Source organism: Ambystoma mexicanum, chromosome 1p, assembly GCF_040938575.1.
Source record: "Ambystoma mexicanum isolate Mex_15411 chromosome 1p, UKY_AmexF1_1, whole genome shotgun sequence".
Taxonomy (NCBI): Eukaryota; Metazoa; Chordata; class Amphibia; order Caudata; family Ambystomatidae; genus Ambystoma; species Ambystoma mexicanum.
In genome coordinates, this window is record NC_090921.1 from 391,112,591 (window position 1) to 391,140,367 (window position 27,777).

Consider the following 27,777-nt stretch of genomic DNA (forward strand, 5'->3'; position numbering starts at 1 on the left):
TGAGCGTCCTCAAGACTTTGTTACAGGCCCTTCAGGAGGCCCACTTGACTATAAAGGCTACCAAGTACCAGATTGGTCAAGGGTCAATTGCCTTTCTTGGGCATGAGATTGGTGGGGCAGAATTCAGCCTCTACCCAGCAAAGTACAAGCTAAACGAGACTGGGTGACTCCCACAACCCAAATCCAGATGACATATGACAGAATATGAAAGTCCTGGCCCCATTCCTGTGCCCCACACACAATGGCCCACTAGCCCGAGAAAGCAGCAGCTTTCCCGGGCAAGTGCATGTCCTTAAAAGGACTTTCATGACCTGAGAAGGCAGGAAAATGGCCGGAAGAAGGCCAAACTACAATATGGCAAAAGAAAAAGCACAAATCTTGTGGCACAGCCATGCTAGGGTACTAACCACGTTTAATAGCCATACACGGCAAAAGCGAATGTGCTCACGAAAAATAATGCTAACAGACTATACCATCTGTGTAAATAATATAGAAATTGTTTTGTTGAACTAATTGAAAACATTTATTTGTATGTTTTTTGCATGACTTTGAAAAAAGTAGTCCTAGATAGATAAGCCAAAACACATAGTTGGAGATGAGGAGTTCAACAGCAAATAGAAAATAAGATCTGCAAAGTAATATTTCCAGGTAAAGAAATAGTTTTATCAAGTATTTTTGTCGTAGGTTATACACGTGTCAAAGAAAGTTGAAGACTCACAGAAAAAACAAGAATGATTTGTTGACTATAACATAACCGGAATACATTAATATATACAAATATTGGGAACTCATGAGATAAAACCACATTTGCATTGTAAACTAAAGTATGATATGATACAGCATTTATAACGGGCCTGTACACAAGTGTTTCCAGGCGCAACAAGACAAGGAGGGTGAAACATAGGGCGGACAAAAGAACAATCTTACTAAGTCTTCTTTTTTTGCCATTTCTTTGTGGAAAGGTCATTCTTGAGATTTACTCTGCACGCCAAACCAGGTTATAGCTGAAGGCACCCTGATCAAACGGCACGCCTGACTTAGTCAGATTTCAAGCTAAAAACTCAGGCCACACTTCCGAATATGCCAATGGAACGTATCGTACTATTTGGCAAGGCCGTTGAGTATGCTGTAACAAGTGCAAATGAGCCCGAGACTCTAAAATCCTCAGGCCAAATAACTAACAGGCTCTTCATCCATCAAGGGGTGTTCAACGCCCGACACTCCATTCGTGGGCAAAGCTACCTAAAATCTATGGGTTATAACTAAGCCCAATCATCTTGGGGCAACACTCAGTCAACCGGACACCAACCCAATTTTCAAAGCGGGTATAGAGGAACTAGAAGTAGAGGTAGAGCCTCCGCCACCAGAGACTCCCCTGCCTCTAAACAATGACTCCCCAATACAGGTTCCCTCCCATGCATCTCCAGTTGGAGAATACATTTGCCAATAGAACCACGCATTGGAGGGGATCACATTCAACCAGTGGGTGTTATCCACAGTGATGGGGCGGGAGGTACTGCAAAGAGTTCATAGAAAAAAATCCGAAACATCAGAAAAGTTATTCTTCAAGAGGGAAATAAAGACCTTGCTACAGAAAGGCGCAATGAAGATAGTCCAGAAAACCAGATAAACAAAGAAAGACTTAACTATGCGTCTTGTACTAGACTCTCCATCTAAGACGGTGAAGCCTGTTTTAGTCTCCAAGACCACTCCTGTCCCTAGGAAGGAGTTCTTTCATTCTCTGCAGGACATTTGATGAGAGGTTTGAGGTGGAGTTGGAGCCCTTTGATATTCCTGGTCTAGCACCTGAGGCTCCTGACATGGTCTTTTCTGAGGACAGTCAGTTGGAAGATCTGCGTCAGTCTCTTCATGATGCCAGTGGCCTTGACACTTCTCCAGAGATGGAGTTTGGTAGGCCAGAGCCTGGGGCTCATGCTGAATCCTCCTATAGGAGGTTGATGTTGGGGGTTACAGAGTACATAGGGTGGTCCGGCCCTCAGGATGACCTGACTGATATTTCAGATCAGGGTCCGTCCACTGACCCAGTGTTGCCTTTTCATTTAGCATTACAGAAAAGGGTGGCAGCTACTTGGCAGACCGTGGAGTCTCTTCCGGCGGTCAACAAGTCGTTAACTAAGAAATACCGCCCATCCAGTAGCGACTCCAGCTACCTATCCCACTCACCCCACTCCTGAGAGTTTGGTGGTTCAGGCGGCCACAGCCACCTCGAGGCAGGTGGCGTACCCTACCATCCCTCCTGATGGGGACGACAAGCGCCTCGATGGTTGGGCACCCAAGGTATTTTCAGCTGGGAGTATGGCACTGAAGTTGGCCAACTCCACCTGTGCCATGACAAGGTTTTCACACACACTGTGGAATTCTCTCTAGCGGCTGAGCATATTCCTGAGGGAGAAGAAAGGGATGGGTTCCTTGCTCTTGTGCAGGATGGCAAGGATGCCATGTGTGAATCCCTTCAGTCTGGGTTGGACACGGCTGATAGTGTTAGCCGGTCCATGGCTGTGAGCACCGTGATACGCAAGGTTGCATGGTTGCAAAAGTCGGGTTTTGCTCCAGATGTGCATGCCAGTCTTCTCAACATGCCCTTTGATGGTTTGCATTTGTTTGGCAGCAAGGCTGACGAGAGCCTTGAGAGGTTGCAGACCTCCAAAGCAGCTTCTAAGTCTTTGGGCGCTGCTGTGCGTCCACCTCCACCTTTTCATCCTAGGGACAGCAATGGAGGGGGGTTCCTTTCGTTACTTCTCCACTTTTGGTAGAGCGAAAGGAGCTACCGTAAAAGTACCCGTGGTGGACGGGGAAGAGGTGCCAAAGCTACTCGGAGAGCTGCCGCTTTGCCTTCAGGTGCTCCAAAATAGCTATGAAGCCAGGTCCCATTGTTTGCCGGTTGGGGGGCAGACTTCTCGGCATCTAGAAGAATGTCGAGCTGTTGCTTCTGATGCGTGGGTTCTGGAAACAATAGCCCATGGCTACTGCCTTCCCTTCCTAAAGCGGTCCCACGACAACCCACCGGGTAATCTCTCTGAAGTTTCCAGATCCGCTCCTTGTGCAGGAAATCTTGACCCTGCTGGAGAAAGGTACTATACAACTAGTGCCTGTGGCGGAGAGGAACAAGGGCTGGTATTACCCATATTTTTTGATTGCCAAGAAAGTCCGTGGACAGAGACCCATCTTGGACGTGCGTTGCTTGAACAAGTTCCTCAGAATGGTCACTCTTTCTCAGGTCCTTCAGGCCCTTCGACTTCAGGATTGGTTGGTGTATCTGGACCTGGTTTTGCCATTCAGATTGACCCGAATTCTTAAGGTTGCTCGGCCTCATTGCATCCTACATTTTTCTTGTGCTAGCGGCCAGCCTGAGAATGAGATCCCTTCAATGGTTTCTCAAGATGCAGTGGTCGCAAGTCTCAGGCAAGATGTTGGATCCCATTCAGATTACTCTGTCTCGCAGGATCTTCTGTGGTGGGCCAGCGAAGGGAATCTGATGATGGGGAGGTTTTTTGGCAACTCTGGCTGGTGGTGACGGACGCTTCCCTCACAGGATGGAGAGCTCACACCAACGAGCTGACAGCGGTCGTTGGTCTCCGTCAGAGTCCAAACTCCACATAAACCTTTTGGAGCTGATGGCCATCAGGCTAGACTTGAAGACTTTTCTGCCGTCTGTGCGGGGTAAGAGTGTCCTGATCATGATGGACAACAGAGTGGCCATGCATTACCTCATCAAAAAAAGGGGGTGTGGGTAGGGTCACTCCACTGTGCAGAGAGGCGATGCAGCTCTGGTTCTGGGCAATGCAGCAAGGAATCTCACTCGTCAGTTCATCTGGCCGGAGAGGAGAATGGGGCGGTGGACGCTCTGAGCAGGCAGAGCAATGGTCTCCCACGAGTGGGAGTTGGCTCAGGAAGTCTTTCAGATCATCTTCGCCCTTTGGGGAACCGCTCAAGTGGATCTGTTCGCGACCAGTGCCAACCGGAAGTGCGAGTGATTTTGCTTAAGGGAATTTCCTCCGAGAAGATCCTTGGGGGGCGTGTTTGAAATGGATTGGTCATTCCCACTTCTATATGCGTTTCCTCCGGTCCCCGTCATTCCTCAGGTGCTAAGGAGGTTGCGGAGATTCGGGTCCCACTTGATCCTCATTGCTCTGGATTGGGCCAGGAGAGCGTGGTACCCAGACCTTCTAGAAATGGCCAACTGTCCTCCATGCCGTCTTCCACACAGAGAGGATCTTCACTCGTGCGAGGGTGGGTGGGTGATCTATGGGTTTAATGGCGGTTTGATTCTCCATCCTGAGGTCAAGACTCTATACCTTCACACTTGGTTTCTGAAAGGTTGAGATATAAGGATTGGAACATCCCGGATGATGTGCTGGAGGTGTTGCTTTCGGCCAAGCGGCCGGCGACTAAATCCCTGTAACGTTGGCTTATGTTTTGCGACTGTTGCAGAGGAAACAATTTTGATCTTTTTCAGTGTTCCATTCCGATGGTTTTTTTCTTGCTTTCTTTGGCCCACAGGGGTCAAGTGGGTACTGTTAAAGGTTACCTGGCGGCGCTACCGATTTTCAAGCGCTGTCTGAGGAATGTTCTTATTTTAAGATTCCCTTGATTTCCCAATTTCTAAAAGGGCTCACTAATGTGTTCCCGCCGTCCCCTTTTTAGGTGCCGGTTTGGGAACTGAATTTAGTCTTGCAATTCCTGATGGGTGATCCGTTTGAACCTTTGAACTCTTGTCCTTTGAGACTTGTCTTTCAAGACGGTTTTCTTGGTTGCAGTTACATCTGCTCGCAGAGTGAGTGAATTGCAGGCACTTTCATCTAAGCCGCCCTTTACTGTGTTCCACAAGGATAGGGTTGTACTGAGGGTCCATCCATCCTTTCTACCTAAGGTAGTGTGAGTTTCATCTGAGCCAGAAAGGGGTAGTTCCTGCTTTCTATCCTCATCCTGGAAAGTAAGAGGAGTGACTCCATAGGTTGGACCCTGGGATAGCTTTCAGCTTTTATATTTCTAATGTCCAGGGTCAGGGTGGATGACCAACTTTTTGTGGGGTTCACTGGACACCGATTGGGCCAGGCTGTTACCAAACAGACCTTGTCCAGGTGGATTATCCTCACTGTTACACATTGGCGGAAAAGGACCCCCCTGGGGGGTTGCGAGCTCACTCCACTAGGGGGCATGGCTACATCCACAGCCCTGCAGCTGGGAGTTCCTATTAAGAATATTTGTGATGCAGCGACGTGGCCTTCCATCCACACCTTTGTCAAGCATTACTCCCGGGATAGACTCCATGGTCAAGATATGGCCTTTGGTAAAGCAGTGCGCTTTACTCTGCCATCTGATTGGGTAATCTAAATTCTTCTCCCTCCTTCATTCACTGATGCTGCTTTGCGAGTCTGTCAAAGATGTGGAATACGTTGCAGGACACAATCAATTCGAAGAACTAGTTACTTACCAACTGGTAATGTTCTTTCGACCGGATGTTCCTCCAACGTATTCCACATCGCCTTCCCAGCTTGCCCCTCTGCAGAATTTCCTATGCTATTGCAGCTTGCGTTCCCTCAAGACTATGTACAGTCAAGCAGGCATTGTGTACGAGCATGTCACACGATATGGGAGAAAAAACATAAACTGAGACTGAGCGTGCCGTGCGTCCTATTTATAACATCCGGTGACGTCACCCTCAACAGGCCTTCGAGGGACATCGACCCGACGCAGGTCGCATTTACCGAAAAATTTCCAAAGCAGCAGAGCTGTGGACACTACATGTCAAAGATGTGAAATACGTCGGAGGAACATCCAGTCGAAACAACGTTACCAGTTGGTAAGTAACTAGTTTGTTTTGTCGATTAAAAGTCCTGAGTGTACCACTCCTTTAAAAATGATGTTTCTTTCCACCATTAGGCAATTCTATGTGTTATTGATAGTTTTGTGTTCATTAGCTTCTACTGCCACATACCTCAGTCACCTCAAAGAGCATGCCACACACTGCCATTTCTCTTGTTCTGACTTGTTATACTTGGTTTTTGGGAGTGGGGGATGTTTTTGTCTTGAGTGGCGGGTCATTTGTCAAACCTATCAAAGCGTGTGGCCGGTTGTTAGTGTTGTCACTGGTCACTTCCCTCTACAGAGCTGTTGCAAATATTTGTTGAACACACACCACCCTTCCTTAGTAATGGGATACAATGAAAGGAACAGTCATTTAGGGTAAGTTTTTAGTGGGAAAATGTTTTATGAGGTCTCTTTATTTTTTTAAGTTGTAGTTTTATTGCATCCCTAATTTATCTCTGGATTCAGTTTGGGGAGTAGGAAGTATAGGTGTCCTGACCATACTGGTGATTGATGCTCGAGTAAACGAGCCACTTGCCACGTTGTGCCTGTTTCCGTGAGCCCTTACACCTTCCCCTATCCATGTCAAACATAGTTATTGAAAAGCATTGAAGGATTTCTCACTGGCACATTAAAGCTGCCTTCACCCAAGGTTAGTGCTTGCTCCACTGGGGGCATGCCTAACTGCTGCAACTGAATGGATGTTGCTTACCTGGATGAGTCATAACCCAAACTCGGCTTAGAATAGGTTTGTGTGTTTATTTATACTGCGCACCAGACCCGAGGGTATTTGGGCGCAGAAGGCAAAAAGTGGATTGTTCAGCTTGAGTTACAATACTGTGTATTACATTACAATATTTACAATTTAGAAATTGAATTTTGCTGCAACATAAAAGATTTCCATTTTATCTTTAGCAGCATGAATGAATCGCTGTACTGTAACCACTCAGGAACATTACTCGAGACCCTTTAAGACATTAATGATTCCAACATTTTTTCTTGGGATTATATTAACATGAACGTTTACATTTTGGCATTATTTTTCTCCATATGGGCCATGACACTGCAGTGTATTTGGAATTGTTGAATATTATGATCAATAAATTGTCTAGTGTATATACAAATTGTATGGGAGTGGTTGTTACACTAATGGTATGTTCCGATACCACCCACTATGCTGCATCAAACTGCTTTTTCTTTTTAAGAATGTGTTTTCTTCACAAATATTATTGCTTTGCCCAAAACTTTGCTTCAATGAAATCATCTTCAGTGTTAATGTGTTCCTTTTCTTGTCTGAATGCATCCTGGGTGTTCTGACGGCATAACATTCTGATGGCATTTACTTTGTGTCTGCTAACGCGCTCCAAGTGCTGGAACTCCATTGTATTATTCTTACTGAGGGTCCTTTCAGTCCCCACTGGAAGATTTAGAATAAGGATTTGTTTTTTTCATTTGTTCACCTGTTCTTACCATCTTGCCCCTCTGTTTCAGAACTGCAAGAGCAACTGGAGGCAGCAGTGTGAGGTATAAATCTCAGAAACAACATAACATCTATGTAAATCTGTAACCTGTGGTTGTGTTCTGTTGGTTGTACATCTGTACTACAACATTCAAGATAAAACTGGCTGGAGCCTGGGGCTGTTTTGTCTTGCCCAACAGCTGTTTTGTGCAGTGAGATTGTGTTACTGCAAGAATTTCACCCCTTGGCCATAGGTTCTGCTATTTAAAGCCCATTAAATAGCTCACTGTGTATACTCAGCGTGCATAAAGAATTCTTTCATAATTAAGGCCCTGACATGAGCAGCTGCCGGAGAAACATCCTTTAGCATGCATGCCATATGTTGAATAAATAACAAATACTTTTTGCCTCTTTGTAGAAGCAGTCCAAACAAGCACCGCCTGCCACCACAGAACAAAGCACGAAGGAAGCTTGTTATGAAGAGAGAGACAGCATAGAGGCACCTAAGCCTAGCCTTGATTCACGAGAAATGGCAGTCAAACAACTTAGTAACATGTAAGTAACTGAAACCCATTAACAAATGTCCATTATCTATTTATTCTCAGAATTCATGTGGGATGTATCTCACATTAGGTTGCAGATTCTTTTAATGGCTCTTGTTATCTGGAGAAGAATCTCAAATGGTCAGACTTCTGCTGCCGAAGACCAGGTGCGAGTTCCTATGAGGCAGACCCTGCCTGACTAAACCTTCATGCCTTTACTCGGTTTACCTTCTCAAAAAAGAAATATTCATTTACGGATACTTTGGAGGCAATTTCTGATGCATTACAACTCAGAAGGCCAAATCCGGATATCACAGACAAGAAGGCATCCCGGAAGGTACACACGAAGACAAAATGAGTCCTCAATGTCGGTGCTACACTTAATCCACATGTGGGTTTTTTTGGTTACAAGGATAAATGGCTTCAGCTATGTTGTATGGCTTGTTTGAGGGCAAATATTGTTGTTGATCTCAAACATGCTTTCCTTTTTTTATCATTGTTATATTGTTGTGCTGTCAAAATGATGCCATTTATGGCCAAATGATAGCAAGACTGATCAACACAACCAGGACCTCTTTTAACCGTTGACCAAAGGAGTAGGACGAAGGATATTCAAGCTCTCTACTGTCCAATGAATTCACAAAGGCTAGGGTTGGTACTGTCACGAGGGTGGCCAAGACTGAACAAACCAGAATGCTGCATATGGATAGTAAAAAAGATGGTGACTATTTTTCTAAAGCACTAGGGTATGAGGTGTCTTGACACTTAACAGCTGTTTCTATTTCCTCACTCAATGGGGACTTGAGTTGCAGAAGTTTAAATCAAAGGTTGAAACAACGTGCTGCTTGTTCAAACATTTTCAATCTAGTGCCACAGACATGCTACATTGCCACAAAGAGATGGGACCTGATAATACTTTTCAAAGTCATCAGATACCCATTATGGAGAAATATGATAATATCCAAATAAGGTTTCCTGCACCGTTATGAGCTCTTCATCAATCATAATATTTTGAATCGAATGAGTAATTATCAGTGCCTCACCAGTGGATGTGGAAAGGGCAATAACCCTAATATTTAGGGTGTCCTGGATTTCTGAACATGTTTTTGAGGGACACTTTCTGACTTTCACGTTTGATTTGGTCGTTTCTGAAACAAGCAATAAGCTCTGTCAGTCAGCACTGGGCCGTTAACCTTTTATATCGTTTTATGTATGATACAGTCCATCTTGTAATAGACTGCTTTGAAGTGGAAGCAGCTGCTGCCTCTGTCATATAACAGCTGATAGGATGAATTGATGTCTCTTATTCTATAAATATGAAGTATAAAGCATAAGTGGACGTTTTACATCTATTCTATGGACAGCCTGCTTAGAAGCAACCTTTGTGTTTGGAATAATAAACTGTCTGATAGGGATGTCTTCACAATCTCCAACAAAAGGAAGGGTGTCATGTGACGATTCATGGGATCACGTCACTTCTGCCCAAGGGGGAACCCTTCCATGTTTGACTAGGGAGGTGATGCTGCTACCAGATAGTCCTCCTAGGGGTGGTAAAAAGCGGGAAGACCTCACGGGGAGCCACACACACACACCTATGGGGACAAGGACTCCTGTGCCATGATGGAACGTCCTATCCTTCTTGTCCTAAAAACTATGAAACCCTTAAGATATGTTGGTGTTCTACTGTTTGCTATTGTGATCCTCCTTCTCTTCTTCCTGTAAGATTGTATACCATCAATATGGACCTTCAATCTAAACTGGATTTGTACTATGAAGGTACTGAGAAGAACAACCACCACAACATTCAGAGAGTCTTGCAGAACACTAATGTGAGAGATGTTGGGACGAGATGGCTCCGAGGAGGTTGGAGGAGCCTGACGATGGACTATTGTTCTCTGCTGGGGGAGGTCCCAGCTCAACAAGATAAAAAGCAAAGAAGGGCTCAGTAAAGCGAGCAACGGGTGTGAAACCTGGTGAGCCCCCAGGATATTTGTAAACGGTAGAGAAGACGAGAGGTTGAAGGAGCAAACCAGGCGCTAGGAGGCACCGGCCACAGACCAGAAAAGTCCTTCTATGGCCGAGTGAAAGAAAGCCGAACTGGACGCTGGCATCTGGGAGTCTGTAGCGTGAACCGTGGAGGATCACTGAGTGGTCCCACAACTATGCTGATACCGCCTGCCCAGAAAGCCCACAGAGATAGACTCAGCGGGTCTGTGGAGAGAGAAGAACAAAGCCAGGCAAGCATTCACTGGGAATGCAGAAGCCAGACACCGCAGGAAGAACCAGTGATGTGCTCTGACCAAAGTAAAGGTAACTGGAGCTACAGGAGTGGAGGCATGTGAAGTAAACCTTGGGAGTGCTCTCCCTCGTCTCAGTAATTGCACTGATAATAAGAATTGTGAAGCAAACCTTGAGATTGATCTCCCTCATCCCAGTAATTGCATTAAGAATAAGTTGGCAAGCATGCCTGGGGAAGGAATCCCCTTCATCTCAGTAACTGTTAAAACAGTAAGCAAAACCTCAGGAGAAGGAGGGAACTGAAGGGTTCATAAGAACTATTATGAAAAACATATAGATGAGCACTTTGAGTCACTGAACCAGGAGAAGGGAGTCATTCTGCTGGGTTGTATTCGTTGAATCAAAAGCTAAAGTTAAAGGTTGTAAAGGACTGTCAGACTTGTGGAGCCAGGAGAAGGGAGTAATTCTCCAGGCATTGTCTATTCGAGAACAAGACCTGAACTGAAATAGACTCTTGGACATTGCCCCTAGGACTGATCCTTGCAAATCCAGGAGAAGGGAGTCATTCTCCTTGTACTATCCAGGTTTCTGTCTGTTTAGTTGTAGGGCTAGCAGAGAGATTTTTGGACAGAGGACTGATATTCGTTTGGACTTGGTTAGGTAGGGACAACCCTCTAGAAGTAGGGAAAGGTAGATGTTATCTTCTTCTTTGCTTAAATAAAAAGCATATTGAAATGCCATCTGTCGCGAACTCCTCACTCCAGTACGCCACAGTCCTTCAAACAACCTTTGCTCATTGAAAGACCATGAACATTTTCTCGATGTAAATCAGTTTTCTATCAGAATTAATAATTGCTACAACAAAATTCCAGTAAAAAACTGTCAAGTCTGCTTTGTGATTTCCTAAATTTGGAAATAACTATTTTAAACTCCCCCAAAAGTGATTGCCATTTCACAGGAAGAAAAACCTTTTGCAGTCCTTCTAAAAACTAAAAAAACTTGATCACTGAAATCGTAAAGCAGTAAGTATATTGCCATACAATGCAGGAGAATGTTGCGGCATACATATGGCAAGACTTTAGAGCTATGCTCTCAAGTTCGCCCTTAAAAGGTTGTGGTTAAAGATCTTGCACCCAACCGCTACAGTGAATCCGGCCTTCTTGGTAGTGTGCAGTTAGGCCATTCCAATGAATGAAGAGGAGTCTGGATACACCAATGGTGACAATAAATTGGTGCAATTGAAGTAATCTGCCCTTCATAAGTATTGAGGTTTGAGGTCACCACGGATCTCAGTGGTATGTACGTCCAAAAGGAAATTTAAAAGCAATCTTCGAGTTACCCTGCTTGCAAAACTGAGCTGTAAAGCTTAGACATTTGTTGCTTTTGTGAATTAGTCAAATTGTGGTATTTCTTTGTCATGAAAGATACCGTTTGGAATATCTGGTTCATTTACTGCTGCAGAGCACAATATCACAATGCCTAACCTTTGAGGGACATTGGTGTTAGTTCTATCCTTCCGTTTCCTTCTATAAATATGGTTCTACTGGTAGAGAACAGTGTTTGGAATTTCAATCCTTCATAAGTTACAGCATGTTTGTGCCATCTCTTGTCAGCTGGAGACATGACTCTGAAACAGTGTTTCATCCCCATTGTGGTGATGCTCCCTGCCATTTAAAAGGTGTCTGAAATGGTAGTAACCTGCAGCCTTCACTGTACAGGGCATTCCTATCATACTGGATCTGTAGAGCTTGCTGTGCTTTTTTGGGCATGCTAAAGTAGACTTCCATGTCACCTGATGTGTCCACTGCTTTTCGAGGCACTCAAGTGGCCATATTTGAAGCCTGGCATTTGGGTCGAGGAAAACACAAGAAGCCATCGTCCTCGGGAGGTAGTTGACTTATAAGGTTATTTTGTATTTATTTGGAACAGCTGAAACATCTGGAGAATGGAGGGGAACCTCTCCAACGAAGAATAATTATTTATGTTCCGTGATTAGAACTGCCAGCGGTAATGCAATCTCATGATAGGACACGAGGCAAAAAACGTTGCTAAAAAATCTAGAACTCTTCACTTTCAAGCATTCGACAAACTCATTCTTTGTCTACATTGGACACCTGGTGAAAAAGTGATTAATTGTGGGCTAGAGAGACAGATCACATCCTAAGCCTTGTGTGGGATAAAGCCTATTTTATGAATGTCTAACAATCCGTATGTTCACTGAAAGGCCAGATTAATTGAGAAGGTAAGCCGACTTGAGGGCAAAGTGGTTTTCTAGAAGGCATCTACTTTAATGAAAAAAGTGTCCAGCTGCGTGTATGTAAACAACCTTTTTTTCCTCAGGTGGGCTGCCACTACTGCCATGGCATTTGGAACACCTTTCTTGTGTATTTTAGAGCAGACGCACACTGTAGCTTAATATAAAAGACTTAGACAAAAGCATAAGAGCAGAGGTATTATTCCTTGAGTTGGATGAACTAGTGCTTGGTAGCACATATCCTGAAGTTATACCTTGCAAAGCCAGACCTCTAGGAGACTTTGTAGCATGGTATAATGAAGGGCCAAAATCCTGAACTTCTCTTTTCCTGTAAAGGTGTTGACAAATACAAATTCAGTATGACCCTTATCCCTTCGGAAGATGTTTTCAAGATCAGAAACCAAATGAATCTGAAAAAACTGCTCCTACTGTTAAGTGGATGGACATTTTTCCACTTCCGCTTTGGCTGGATGAGTGTCCATTTTTTGTTTTAGGTTTATAGGTGGTGATGCATGAAACATTGGTGATTTTTGAAGAGGTAAGTATATCAATTGTGACCCACAACATTACAAAAAAAGGCACCAGCTCAAAGGCTGCCAGAAGGCAAAAACATATTTTCCCTCCCACCTAGGTTCAAAACAATAGTTTTGAGAAGCAACCCACTGGGACCTTTCACCTGCACTTTCCCAACTGCTGTAGAAGAAGCTGAAGTGCCCCAAAAGTGTATATTAAGTAGGGTAATGACATTCATTCTGAAAATGTTGTTTTTCTGTGGCCCTGTTCAAGTGTGTGTGTTTTGTGATCCACTTGCAAGTGGATTTCCTGTAGGATGGAGCATGCTGTATGCTCTTATCGACTTTTTTTTGTATTTATGCTGATACCTTTTAATACTTTATATTAATACTCAAAGTATCTGTTTGAACTGAGAGTTTTGTATGTGTTTAATTTATTAAAGAATGTTTTTCAGTATATCTAGAGTAGTGTCTTTTCTAGATTTGTGTGGACTAATTGTACCTCTGTAAACCTACTGCCCCTACCTGAGAGTCATGCCTGCTCGCTCTGACAATTTTACCTACACTTATAAGGTGTGGCTTCTCTTTCTTATCCTTAATCTCCTCTACCCCTTCCCCCCGCTAGAGTTAGTGGTTTTAGTATCTCAACAGAGGGTGGCACAAAAACTGCCTAAACATATAAGCTTCCCACTGTTAAAAATATATATTTCTGGAACTTGTGGATCTGCTTAGATCGCATGCTCTGCATAGTCTGACATCCAGTGGTAGTCGCACAGTATTACAAGATTTGTTTTTGAAAACTCAAACGGGCGTCGTCCGGGCATGTTAGTAATACTCCCCCTAGTGTGATGTGTATTGTACCCATGGTTCGCCACGCGTCAACGTCCCTCAGATTGTTTCTTTCCGCCATCGTGGTCAGTCGCAAGTTGCAGAGTTCCTTTCCACGCTGATGCCTTTGATTAGTTGAAAGTTGATTAGTAGACTTTTCTTTCTTTCCTTATTGTCCGCTATTGCTGCACAGCCGACGGACTGCTCGACAGCCTTCGACGGACAAATTCACCATCGACTACTTGATTTAATATTATTGCAAAGACATTCTCCTCAGAGATATCCAATATCAAAGACCAGGATCCCATCAGGAGTTGCATAAATGTGCCTTTATCCAGGTGGCCTAATTTGTTCAATATATTTAACCCAAACTGCTTCCACTATGGGTTTTATAAACAACTGCTTCTTGATACCATTCATTCGATTAATCATTTGCCAAAATGTTTTCAAATCTGGCATCTCCCAAGGCAATGTTCTTAAATATCTTTTATATTGTCTTGTCATCTTCCTTACAGCCACTGTCTGCACAAAAGTATGATAATAGTTAAAAATGTAGTGGTTGTAGAGTTGGATGCATCGGACACAAACTTTTCAATTTTGTTTAGTTGGTTTTGTTTAGTTTGGAATATCTAAACAGAAATGTTTACTGTGATGCTGGAAATGCATATGAGGGACAGGGCCTCCATGTCTTTGTCCTGTACTCCCTTATGTGTGTTCTGTGTTTTCTGCACGGGAGTCCAGTTGGGACACCTGGCAGTGCAGTCCTTCCTCTTTTTGGTTGTGGTGAACAGAGACCCTTGGGTTACCCTTATGGCACCCATGGGTTGGGGTATAACCCTGTGCCCTTAGTGTATGTTTTTGGGCACCTGTATGTGGCCACAGAGCGGTGTATGGGCTGGTGGCAGCTCCATGCTGAATTTGACAAGTGCTCCGAGTATCCTCCATTTTGGGATACCCAGGCCCTGCCATAGGAATCAGTGGATTCCTGATAGAAGGCAAGATGGCTCCTGTGGCCTCTTGGTTTCTGTTACCTGTTACCTTGTTCCCCCTACCCTGACTGGCTGTTGGGTGGAAGAACCAAATATGGTATTGTAGGGAAGTCCAGGCCAGACTGGCTGGAGCCTTCCCAATGACTATGTTGTGGGCACACCCTTGGGGTGGGACCTGGGTGAATGGCGTGTGTGACCAATATGCATTCCATGTTATTGGTGTCTGATTTCTGCGTGGATGACTCAATGAATGAGACAGCCCTGCCTGAAACTGACACAAATGAAGTCTGGTGTACTGAAAGGCTGGGTGCTTGCCCCAATCCACATTCCTTGTTATGGGTGTCTGAGTGGAAGTGAATGGCCTGAATGCACTGGGAGCCTGATTGGCTGCCCCTGCATGAATGCCCGTCTGTCTGATTGACTAAGCTTGGCACAGCAGTGTGAATGAAGGACAAATTTGTATATCTGGGGACCTCGCAGTTAACAATTTGTTCAGAAGCTGAAGTCAAAACCTGAAGCTGCTTATCCTTATCCTTGAAGCCCAGCTGGAGAATTGCTGCTGCTTTCCTTCGACCCAATCTAAAAGCTGTTGAGTCTGTCGAGGGCTGATCCGAGAGAGGACCTGGCTATAGGATACCTCTCCTTGAGCTACGAGGGAACATTGTGCAGAAGCTGATCTTCATTGAGGTACCCTGGAAGCCAGTCCCGAAGGTTGTCGACAGGAGAAAGGGTTTACTCTCGAAGTAAAGCACTGTTAGGCAAGATTATATGCAGTACCCTTAGGGTGCACTACAATAACCTTCACCTCCTGGCACTAGGAACCCACCCTTTGGTATAAGTCTGTACTACACAGGTTGGTAGTGTGGATAAGCAGCCAGGCTTATCTCAATGTGAGCTGTAGGGGAGTTACACAGAAATTCACAGTGACAAGTATTCAAATAAACACTTACACACAAGGTTTCTTGAATAAACAATTATTAATTTACCAGTCAGTTAAACTAGGCCTTCTTCAGAAGGGAGCAATATAAAAGTAACAAACGAAAACACTTCAAAACTGTACACTCTTAGTTTCTAAATCAGTAAAAACCCTTTTGGGATGGCCCACAGTCGCAACCTACACCCTCAGGTGACTTCAATAGCTAGGGTGCTGGGGACTTTGGTATCTAACTGTTGGCATTTAGAATACTCTTAGAAGTTGGTAAAAGGAAAAGGTTATTATAACAAACAAGAGACCACAAATATTCTTAAGCAGGCAAATACTTTTGGATCCCCTAAGCAGAGTCATTCAGTATAACAGGTTAAGCCAAAGTCAATGGGCAAAAAGTGTCATATGGGCTGAAGCACTTCTTGTAGGTAAGTAGACAAATCTTTGTACAATGTTTTAGAAGTCCTGGAAGAAAAGAAGAATCAAATGTAGTGCCACAAGCTGTTTAAACTTGTGAGTGGTAGAAGAAACAAGCAACTCTACAATGAGAGGTAAGTTCTCTCAGACTTTACAGTATCTTTTATATTGAAGAGAAAGTGCAGCAGATGACTTCTGTTCCTGTGCAGCTCTGCAGATCACACTGTTCCTGGGCCTCAGTTGTGGGGACAAGAGGGAGGACTTCTGCAATGGGATGGTCACCGCTCGCAACCGGCAATCTTTACAACAAGTGGCACTTCAGTGTTTCAGCTCCTTGCGACTACCGCAAATGGCAACACTGCGGTTTCTGGCTGTCTAGGTGGACTTTCCTTGCTTTTGGGGTCCCACACTTTGTTGTGGGGGCTCAGGCTTGGTCAGTCCTGCTTCCTTGAAGTCTGGAGGATCTTCCTGGAGCTCTTGGCCAACTTAAAAGTAACGTACACAAACTGGTGTACCTCTCCCTGGGGTTTCGGTTTCCAGCAGCAACTCTGTGGAACTGCAACTAACTCCGAGAGATTGTCCAGGTGGCTGACTTTGGAGTTGATTGGTCCCACCAACTGAAGGGGAGAAGTCATCCTTGCAGAGGCTTCTCTGTTGATACGAATTTGCAGTTTCGGCATAGCACCAGGACTTGATCAGGCAAACCAACGGTCCAGGATTTGCAGCAGGCGTCCTCTTCAAGTTCTTCAGTTCCCTCGTCCAGTGGTCGTCTCTGCCTTCCAAGCAAAAAGCCTTGACAACATTACAAACATTGAACAGAGGGGGCAAAATAGAACTCAAATTACGACAAGAAGCTAAATATATTACATATATGGATACGTGTTTTTCTGCCTTAAATCGGGGCGATGAACTGGGGTCATATCTTTGAAGTTGGAAGGCTATTTCTCTAATATATGTACCCCAACAAGACTATTGCTATGACTCTGAACCAAAGAATAAATGTAACGGTGCACTTTTCTTATTGACAATCCATTGAATTCCAGAAGTTTATCATTAGAAATGTAATTTAAACACGGAAATACTTGTGTGAACTGTTAAGAAAAATGGCAAGAACAAGGGTTTTAATGTGGTATTCAAGACAATAGCGGCTGCATTGAATTGTTCTGCAATGGCTGACCTTTCAAATCACATGTCATTGCGCATTATGTTTTACGTAAGGACATCACGCTCAACGTGAGGGCGATAGGATTAATACAGATACACAGCCATTTTGTTTTGCAGAAAACCACACAGCAACATTTTAAAACTACCTCTGGACTTCTATCCAGTATTCACTTAGCCAACAAAGGTAAGCTATACACCCACATTAGTGGGACATTTTAAATTGAGTATAGGGCACATTTGGGACAATGTTTCCATCCTAATTTTGTTAATTTGTTGGAATCGGAGAAAAGACATTGAAAGGGAACCATCAAGGTTTGAATGACGAGCAACATTACAAAACAAAAAGCAATTCCTCAGAAATATTAGCTACCTGAGAAACTTGTATCTCAAAGGTAGGCAATGTTTTGAATGTTGGTTATGATCTATTTTTATAATGGTTTAGAGTCCTTTTAAAACCATAATCATATATCTGTACAATAGTTTGGGTGTTGCACCCTTGAGCAATTCATTGGACATTGCCTTCCAATGTGCTTTAGTTACTGCAAACATATGGACCTTTACCCAATTATTTTCTTTTTTGATCAAGGCAATTCTGCCTACAACATTTACATGGTGCCGATTAATATCCTATCTGTGGTGTCTGCATATGCTTGGCATCTCTAATCACGATGGCATAAACGTAGTCATGAACATTCCCTCCCTTTCATGCATCGTGTGTCATTCAGCACAAAAGTGTGTCTGAGCTTATAACTTTAAGCAACAATCTTGCCAGGTGACCTGAATCTAAATTGTCATACAATACTAAGCAAGGTCAGTAATAAATTTGCTCATGTATTTCTATTCTGATCAGACCAATATATACGTTTGGCCCCTTTGCTAATATTTAAGTCCCCTATTTTCTCATCTAGGTTTCTTCCCACATCCAAAGTGTGTTAGTTAATATGGCTCGCTCACAATACATCATAATTTGCCCACAGTAGCATATCTCTGGAAAACTTTGAACCTATTAACCCAAATAGTAATAGTAAGCCAACTTTCTTGGACTAAGAAAATGTCAGCCTTGTACAGTAATTTGAGTCCCTACTTGGCAAGATATTAATGCCCTTGCATATTTCAAGTTATAATTTGAACAGGTCAGAGTCTTGGAGGTGTAGGGGGGTAGATTGAAGAATCTCAGGCCACCATGTTCACTCCTCTCTATTATCTTAATTTACAATATCAGAACCGACTTGTGCATCCATTTTACAATAAACACTCCTCCCTGCATCTACTTTGATTTTGTCATAGTTCACTTTTTTATCCGTCACGTTGTACGTCCAATGTCATACCCTAGTTTAAAAAAGTGGTGCGAATGAGATGTAATCATTCTTGCAGCTACTTCTAAAGTGCACTGTGCTCTTATTTTTGGGTGCAAGTTTATGTCAATAAATTCAATTAAGTTAATTTCCAGGGTAGTCAATACACGCAACAGTGGAATTTGGGAGAAAAGGTGTAGTATGACAACGATTTAACAGATTTAGGTTGTTCTCCATGAACAGAGCTGCAATTGAAAAACTATTCTGTTTTGACATTTCTTACTAAAGTCTGCTACATTTGCTGCACCAACAGTTAAATGATCATGTTGCTCAATAGTAAGATGCTGTACTTGGTTATTATCTTCAGGCTCCATCTCAACCCCTATCATGCAAGCACCACTAGATTCTACATTTACTGAGTTTCCAGCGATGTCTAGCTTTTCAGACTCCACATTATCCCCAGCATTGCCACACCTTGAATTGACAACCATATTATTCATTTTTATTCATCAGTCTTCGAAATCACTGATACATTTGTTTTTCCTTCTTTTGCGTCTGTTTTGTTTCTTCCTTCCATTCTTAGTCAAGGGTACGTTTCGCGCATTTCTAAGTTGCATTCTGTTCTTAAGACCCACCTCTTCAAGGAATCTCTCCGCCTTATGATAAACCAGAAGGTATCTCACCCGCTAGTCCCCGCAGATCTGTCATCCAGGTGGCCAGGACACGGCCATCGCTTTTGGATCCAGTTCCTGGTGGTGGACCAGTGCAGGAGGATTGTTAGGCAAATACCCTTTGGTATAAGTCTGTACTACGCAGTTTTGGTAGCGTGATGAGCAGCCAGGCTTATCTCAAAAGGGGAAATGTGAGCAGTAATGATGTTACACAGAGGTCTACAATCACAGGTGTTCAAATAAACTGTTACACTAAAGGTTTCTTGGTTAAATACTAATTTATTACCCAGTCAGTTATAAAACATTCAATAGAAGGAGGCAATCATAACACACAACTATACTTCAATACTGTACATTCTAAGTTTCTGAATCAAATAAGACCTTTTTGGGATGGCCCACAGACACAACCTACAACCACAGGTAACTTTAGTAACAAGGGTGCTGGGGACATGAATATCTTACTGTTGGCATTCAGAATACTTTTCAAGAGGAGTGAAAGGTAAAGGTTATTAGAACATCAAAGGCTACAATGTTTCTTAGACAGTGCAAATACTTTGAGTTCACCAGAAGTCAATTAATTTCAATAGGCTGGCCAAGGTCGATGGGCTAAAGTTTTGGATAGGTCAAAGCAGTTCTGGTAAGTAGACGGAAAAGTCTCTGCACAAGTTCTTAGAAGTAGTTTGTAGAAAGAAGAATCATATGTTGGGTCACAAGCTGATAAGGCATGTGAGTTGCAAAAGTTTCAAGTACTTTCACCACGAGAGTTAAGTACTCTGTCTTGTTTTACAGTACCTTACAATGAGGAAAACTAGGCAGCTGATGTCTTCTGTTCCTGGCAGTTCCTGCAGATCTTGCAGTTCCTGGGCCTTAGTCGTGGGGACAAGAGGGAGGACGTCTGGGGACTCCTACACTGGGACAGTCAAAAGTTTGCAACTGGCAAACTTCAATTTCAGTGGCTGTAAGTAACGCACACAAACTGGTGTCACTCTCCTTGGTTCTGGGTTCTGACTCACCCTGATGGGTGAGTCACAGCTAGGCTGGAATGAATGGGAGAGAACTGAATAAAAGGCGAGTCTCTTGGCTTGGAAGGCAGAATCGACCACTGGACGAAGAACCCGAAGAAGAACTTGAAGAGGGTGCCTGCTGCAACTCCTGGACTGTTGGTTTGCCCAGTGAAGCCCTGCTGCTGTGCTGGAACTCCAAATTCATATTGACGGAGAAGCCCCTGCAAGGATGACTGCTCCCCTTGAGTTGGTGGGACCAATCAACTCCAAAGTAAGCCACCGGACATCCCTCTCTGAGCTGGTTGAAATTCCATAGAGTTGCTGCTGGAAACTGTATAGCCAGGGAGAGAAACAACAGATTGTGTGCGTTGCGTTTAAGTTGGCCAAGAGCTCCAGGAAGATCCTCCGGACTCCCAGGAAGCAGGACTTACCGAGCCTGAGCCCCCTCAAGAGTGCGGGACCTCAGAAGCAAGGAAAGAAGCAAGGAAAGTCCATCTCGACAGCCAGAAACCGCTGTGTTGCTATTTGCAGTAGACGTGAGGAGCTGAAACACTGAACAGCCACTGATTTGAAGATTGCTGGTTGTGAGCGGTGACGGTCTCATTGCAGTGCAGGAGTCTCCAGACGTCCTCCCTCTTGTCCCCACAACTGAGGCTCAGGAACAACAGGATCTGCAGAGCTGTACAGGAACAGAAGCCAGCTGGAACCATTTCCTCTAACCAGAGGTAATGTACAGTCTAAGAGAACTTACCTCTAGTTGTGTAGCCTTACCTGCTCTCAGTTGAGACCTGCCTTGGTTACCTTGCAGAGTTGCTAAAGCTTTGCCCTTCACAAGCCTCCCAACTTGTGGCCCTTCAAGTGTTCTATTTTTTCGGAAGCATAGTTGCAGAGTTCGCTGGCTTTCAGCCATTTTGTCATAATTCATCTAAAATTCCCCGTTCTTTAAATCCCACGTCGAGATTCTGAAGATCAACGCTGGTCCGAAGAATGAACAGCCGTCGAGACTGCACGAAGCTAAGACACTAAAGGACTGCTCCACTAAACGTTGGGCCCATTATGCCAGGCAGCTCGAGGCCATGGAGGCGGTGGGTTCCTTCAGTGATGGCAGCAACGCCGCAGTTTCGGATGGCGAGGGCACAGGGGTGTCGATAGATACCCAAGCGCGAGTCCCTGGCCTCGGAGGATTGTCCGGCGGGACAGTTATGGGGATTAGACTCGGCGACACGAGCGCTACCCACACTACTGCACCTAAGCACACCAACCCCAGCCGAGACTCAACACGCGTGTCGAGTCATCGGAAGAAAGAGGCACAAAGAGAGCGGTCCACAGAATCGGTGTCCTCTGGGCGTTCCAGGTCGAGATCGCCTCACGACACAAGGCCACCGTCCACGATTGCCAAGGGTGCCTCGCTCCCCAAAGTTACGGATGTATGGTTGTCAGAAGACGAATCCGACCTCTACCCCCAAGCAGCACGCTTAGTCGACTCTGGCAGTCCTTTCCACGTCTGCCTCCGAGTCTCGACGCACACCCTCTAAAGCTACAGAACCTAGCCAAACCACCCCCGAATCTCGGCGCCAGGCGTCGAAAGATTCAGAGAAGGCCAAAAAATCAGGGACACATGCCTCTGCTCAGGGTGAAGGGGTAAAAACAGCAGAAGAAAAAGTCATCAGAGAAAACATCTGTACCCCAAGCCTACAAAGACAAACATAAATCTTTGGATAAAGACAAATCTAAGACCCCTGACCCTGTCACTAGGCCCAAGGTTGTCCCTCCCACTCCACATGATAGGGGAATAGAAGAGGAACCTCAGCAAGAGGTGGTCATTCCCAGTTCCAGGGAATGGAGCTCTGATGACATCGACAGGGTGATGAGAAGAATGTCTTTTATGGCTTATTTCTATGAGAAAAACCCAGACTATTTTCTGAGTTATCAGAATACCCCTGTCACCTCTACTCCTTCAGGATCCAAAGACCCTCAGCCTCCTAGTAAGAGACCTCGGAATGAGACTCCAGCTCAGGGTCTGATTTCAGACTCGCTCTCTGTGCAACCATACCATCAGTATGCTGAAGATCCAGACATACAAATACTGGACGACCAAGCAGGGGTCGATTATTATGGAGACGACGAGGACCAGGATGATGAGGAGGAAGAAGATGAGGCGGAGGCCTATAGTCTAGACTCGCCTATCCCCAAAGATCCACCGGTCAATGACTCACCTGTGGATAATCAGCCACTACTGAATGAGGTCTTAGCTAGAGCTGCAGAGCACTTTCACATAGACACTCAAGGGGCTCAAGAAGAGAGGGACTTTGCAGAAGAAATCATGGGGGACAAGAAGTCCGTTGCCCAAGCCATACCAATTCTGAAGTCTATCCAACGCAGAATTGTCCCCTCCCTCACCCCTAATCTCACCCGGGAAGTCAACCCCAGAATTGAACAACTATTCAGGGCCGCCCCTTCTGACCCACTTTACAAAAGGGGTCCGCTTAAGCCCGACTCATTGGTAGTTACTACCACCAGGAAAAGAGCGGGGACACCTCTAGCATCTGAAGCTCCCCGAGACAAGGAGAGCAAGAAGATATATGGTCTAGGAAGGAAAGTGGCTTCCACTTTCGCTTACCAGGCAAGAATCGCGAAAAACACCACTCTGCTGGCAAGTTATAATTGTCACCAATGGGAGCAAGTAGCTGCCCTCATTGCCTCCGCACCAGAACCACTAAAGGGCCAGTTAGCCCAGATTGAGTCAGAGGGTAGATCGGTGTCCAGGTGCATTCTGAAAGCGACTTTTGACGTAGCAGACAATGCAGTCTGGCTCATTGCAGAGAGCACGGTCATCAAGAGACACGCTTGGCTGAGACAGTCAGGGTTCAAACCCGAGACCCAGGCTCCCCTTATCGACATGCCAGTGGAACTGAATGTCTTGTTTGGGAAAGCGGTAGAGGAGGCACTCACAACTGCCAAAGAAGAATGATACCCTAAGGTCCCTGGGACAATTAACAAACCCACAAAACAAAGAGGGAATAATAATTTTCGTTGCTCACGTGGCCAAAGTTCCCAGAGGGCTTCTAATTACTCACAGGGGCAGGGTACATCGTGGGGTGGAAACTAACCGACTACCCATAGTTACCGTAGAGGTAACAAGAGGGGCCGTGGTAGAGGGAGAGGCAGCCCAGGTAGAGGCGGTGCGCCTCCCATCCAACAGTGACGCTCCGCTCAGGGTCCCTTCCCATGCATCCCTATTAGGGGGGCGCATTTCCACCTTTACCCAGGCATGGGAAGGGATCACCTCGGACAGATGGGTGCTGTCCACAGTGTCCGCGGGATACTGCATTGAATTATTTGAGCGTCCCTGCAACCACCCTCCAAGACAAAAAATACACTCCCTGGACCACCAAAAGGTCCTCCTCGAGGAAATCGTCAATCTTCTCGCAAAGGACGCGATAGAACTCGTCCCGGGCAACCAGGTAAACAAGGGTATTTATTCAACTTACTTCCTTGTGCCAAAAAAAAGATCTGACAATGCGCCCAGTATTAGACCTATGCCCTGCAAACAAGTATGTCAAGCCCCAAAAATTTTGCATGACTACACTCCAAGAGGTAACCCCCCTCCTAAAAAGAGATTACATAGCAACATTGGACATGAAGGATGCTTATTTTCATATTTCCATGTTCCCAGCGCACAGAAGATTCTTGCGCTTCAAGGTGAGCACTACCAGTTCAAGGTGCTGACCTTCGGTATAGCCTCGACTCCAAGAGTATTCACCAAGGTACTGGCGGTGGTGGCGGCGCACCTACGCAGGGAGGCCATCCCAGTATACCCTTACCGGATGACTGGCTCATCAAGGGGGAGACCCAAGTAATTTGCAGATCCAGCATCCAAAGAACGATAGACCTCCTCTTCGAATTGGTTTTCTCAACGAGAAAAAATCAAGCCTGGTGGCAAGCACCTCCAAGCAGTTCCTAAGAGCTGTCCTAAACACTCAAGAGGGGTTGGCCTTTCCATCAGAAGAAAGAATACGGAATCTACTACTGCAAATTCCTCAATATCAGTCCAGTCGCCAGATAAGGGTGCGCAAAGCGATGTTTGCTAGGCATGATGGCGTCATGTATTTACCTGGTTCCCCACGCCCGCCTGCGACCCATGCAGGAATGGTTGGCGAAACAGTGGTCTCAGGCAAGTGGTCAGTGGGACGATCTAGTGGTTGTTTCGCCAACACTGGTACAAGGTCTTCGCTGGTGGACAAGAGAGAACCTGGCAAGGGGGAAACCCCTTTTACGATCCAGAGATACAGGCGTGGTCACTACGGACGCGTCCCTGTCGGGGTGGGGAGCACACCTCCTTCACCACACAGCTCAGGGTCTCTGGTCTCACACAGTGACCAAGAATCACATCAGTCTGCTAGAACTTCTGGCAGTCTTCAGAGCGCTTTGAACGTTCAAACCCCACCTATAGAACCTGTCAGTGCAGATCTTAACAGACAGCATGACGGCACTCAGACGGAACATTTACCTGTCATCTCAACATGTTCCAGGGGATCTCAACAAGATGCACTGGGAATCGATGACACTCGTCCTAGTTGCTTCCATGTGGGCGGGACAACCGTGGTTCCCGCATTTGCGCCAACTGGCAGTGTCAAACCCATCAGACTCCCGTGCTGGCACAACCTACTATCCCAGCACGAAGGACAAACGGTGCATCCTCAACCCAGCTCAATGAACTTGGTAGCATGACTCCTGAAGTCAGAGTTTGGCCATCTCAATCTACCACAGAGGTGCATGGATATCCTAAAGGAATCAAGTAAACCAAACGCAAGACACTGTTGCTTTGATAAATGGAAGATATTCGTTATTTGGTGCCAGAATAAACAAATCAACCTAGTTGATTGCACTCCTTCCAATATTGTCACCTACATGCTCCACCTGCTGGACGCAGGGTTGGTATTTAATTCACTCAAGGTACTCCTGGCGGCGCTGTCAGTCCACACCACTTCCCATAACAAGGTGTCGTGGTGGAAAGCACCAGTGGTTAAAGCCTTTATGGAAGGGGTAAAGAGACTCCACCCTCCAGTTTCTAACCCACCACCAGGATGGGACCTTAATGTGGTACCTGCTAAACTCATGCCCCCCCCTTTGAACCCATGCATAAAGCTAGTCTCAAACACCTGACCTATAAAATGCCTTCTTAGTAGCAATTACATCCATAAGAAGGGTCAGTGAAATTCAGGCTCTGTCAGTGCAGGATCCTTTCTTTACTGTTCATAAGGATAAACTGGTTCTACGAACTCACCCTAGGTTCTCACCTAAGTTCATTTCAAAATTCCATGTTAACCAGTCCATTGAGCTACCGGCCTTCCAAGAACCCAAGAGCTCTGCTGAGGTGAAACTACACACACTGGATGTACGAAGAGCGGTCCTCTACTACGTAGACAAGACCACAGCTAAGAAAGATAGATCAACTGTTCGTCTCCGTAGCCACAGGCAGAGAAGGAGATTGTGTCTCTAAAGGTGCCATCTCCAAATGGATAGTCCGATGTATCCAGCTATGTTACTCCCTTTCAGATAAAACTCTGCCTTTTACGCCAAGGGCCCACGCTACAAGAGGCACAGGGGCCACTCTGGCTTTCATTGCAAATGTACCCCTTGACACCATTTGCAAAGCAGCTACATGGAGCGCTATTCACACCTTTACTCGGCACTACTGCATTGACACTCATTCCAAGACAGATACTCAAGTGGGACAAACGGTCCTAAGACATTTATTTGCTCATGACCCTTCTCACATCCCACCTCCTTCTAACACTGATCGCTAATCTATGCACAGCGTGTGATCTAAGCAGATTCCACAAGCCTCAGAAGGGATACATTACTCACCGTAATCGTATTTCTGAAGCTTGTATCTACTTAGATTCACATTAGCCCGCCCTTCCTCGCCTCTGAGAGAAGGTGCATGGATGCTTGTAGTCTTATCTTTATATGTGCTTGGATACTTTGTACTCGTGCTGCTCCTCCTGCTACCTCATGTCAGAAAAAATACAATCTGAGGGTCCTACACGCGTGAGGGATCATGGGTACAGTGGACGTCACACTAGGGATAGTATTCCTGGCATGCCCTAGGTCGACACCCATTTTCGAGTTTCGAAAAACCAACTGTAATACTCCGCAGCTGCCACTAGATGTCGGCCTATGCACAGCATGTGAATCTAAGCAGATACAAGCATCAGAAATACATTTACGGTGAGTAATGTATCCCATATATATATATATATATATATATATATATCTATTTCTGATGTTTGCTAATCTGCTTAGAATCACATGCCGTGCATAGTCCGACATCCAGTGGTCACTGTGGAGTATTGCATTTTGTTTTTCGTAGTCGAAAGGGGGACGTCGACAAGGCGTGTCTGTAACACAATCCCTATAGTGACGATTGTGTACCCACAATCCCTCACGCGTCAAGGTCCCTCAGATTGTTTTTTTCCGCCCAGATATTGGTCGTCTATACGCGGAGCTCCTCGAGAGACATTGCAAAAAACTTTATTCGACCTTTGATCGCCCGTAACTTATATTACTTACACCCCCTCCTTCGTCGTCGTAGCTTCAAGGCTGTTGACCGCCGATCAAGATCTCCGACGGTGGTGCCTTCGACGGAAGAGGTTATTCGGCGTTCGCCGAACACGTGGCCTGGCCTCGACGGCCAAATACAGTAGGGAGAGTGGGGTTGTGGGACATTGTTTCTCTTTGAGAATGCCTTTCCCTTTCCCCTCGGGGTTGTTGTCACATCCACTTTGTTCCTCAGCTATAGAGAGGACACCCTTTAGGTTTTGCCCGCGTTGTAAGGGCAAGTTTACCTGGAAAGACCAGCCTAAACGGTGTAACCGTTGCTTGCCTCTCGACCACAAAGAAGACTGCTGTGCGGCCTGTCGGCTACTTAAGCCGAAGACTCTAAAAGACATAGGGTCAAAAGGTGGGCGGTCTACGCCATGTCTAGGTCTGACTCATCACCCGCCGCCGCCGCTGAAAGTGACGAGGAATGTGACAACACGACATCCGTGTCGGAAGTCGTAGACCTCTCTAAGGAGCGTTCACGCTCCTCGTCGTCCGCCCCCGACAAGCTCGGCTCACGCCCTGCTTATGGGGATGACCACCCCGGCAACAAGGACGCACACAGAAAACACTCCCACGGCTCTTCCTCGTCGAAGACGAAGAGAGCATTAGCGCCAGCGGAGACGCAGGTCCTACCGGCTGCCGCCTCAGACCTTAAGTGTCTGAAGGCCCCCTCGCAACCGCAAATGCGACTAGCGACTGGGCTACCCCCAGATAAGGGTGCTACCACTAACCCGCCAGACGCGCACCGGCAGAGAGCGCCCGTCAGCGTAGAGCAAGCGACGCCTTTAACGTCGACGCCAGAGGTACCCTCGACAGATTGATTAGTGGTCGAGAGCCTGCCGCGGATTATTTCCACCGATAGCCAGAGACAGACGGCGAAAGAGACATCGGTTTCCGCTCATAAGGCCTGGGAAACGCCTAAAAGGTCAGAAGGAAGGCAGGAACTGCCCGCTCCGTCAAGAGGGACTCCTCGCCTACCAGAAGGCTTTTCAGAGGGCGAGGGAAACCTCTCTTCGATGTTATGGGATAGGTCGAAGCCTT

At 45.6% G+C, this 27,777-nt stretch overlaps 1 protein-coding gene across 7 annotated transcripts in view; it reads left to right on the forward strand.

Moving 5' to 3' along the window:
• LOC138570837 (serine/arginine repetitive matrix protein 2-like) overlaps positions 1 to 27,777 on the forward strand; it is a 638,877-nt gene that overhangs the window by 466,460 nt on the left and 144,640 nt on the right. For 3 of the 7 annotated variants that reach the window (XM_069649149.1, XM_069649151.1, XM_069649150.1), the window contains exons 15-16: positions 7,321 to 7,353; positions 7,707 to 7,843. The exons of 2 other annotated variants lie outside the window; for them this stretch is intronic. In XM_069649149.1, coding sequence (XP_069505250.1) covers positions 7,321 to 7,353; positions 7,707 to 7,843 — 170 coding nt within the window. The remainder of the gene's footprint in view (positions 1 to 7,320; positions 7,354 to 7,706; positions 7,844 to 27,777) is intronic. 2 more of the 7 variants (XM_069649152.1, XM_069649153.1) reach the window with 1 other exon arrangement.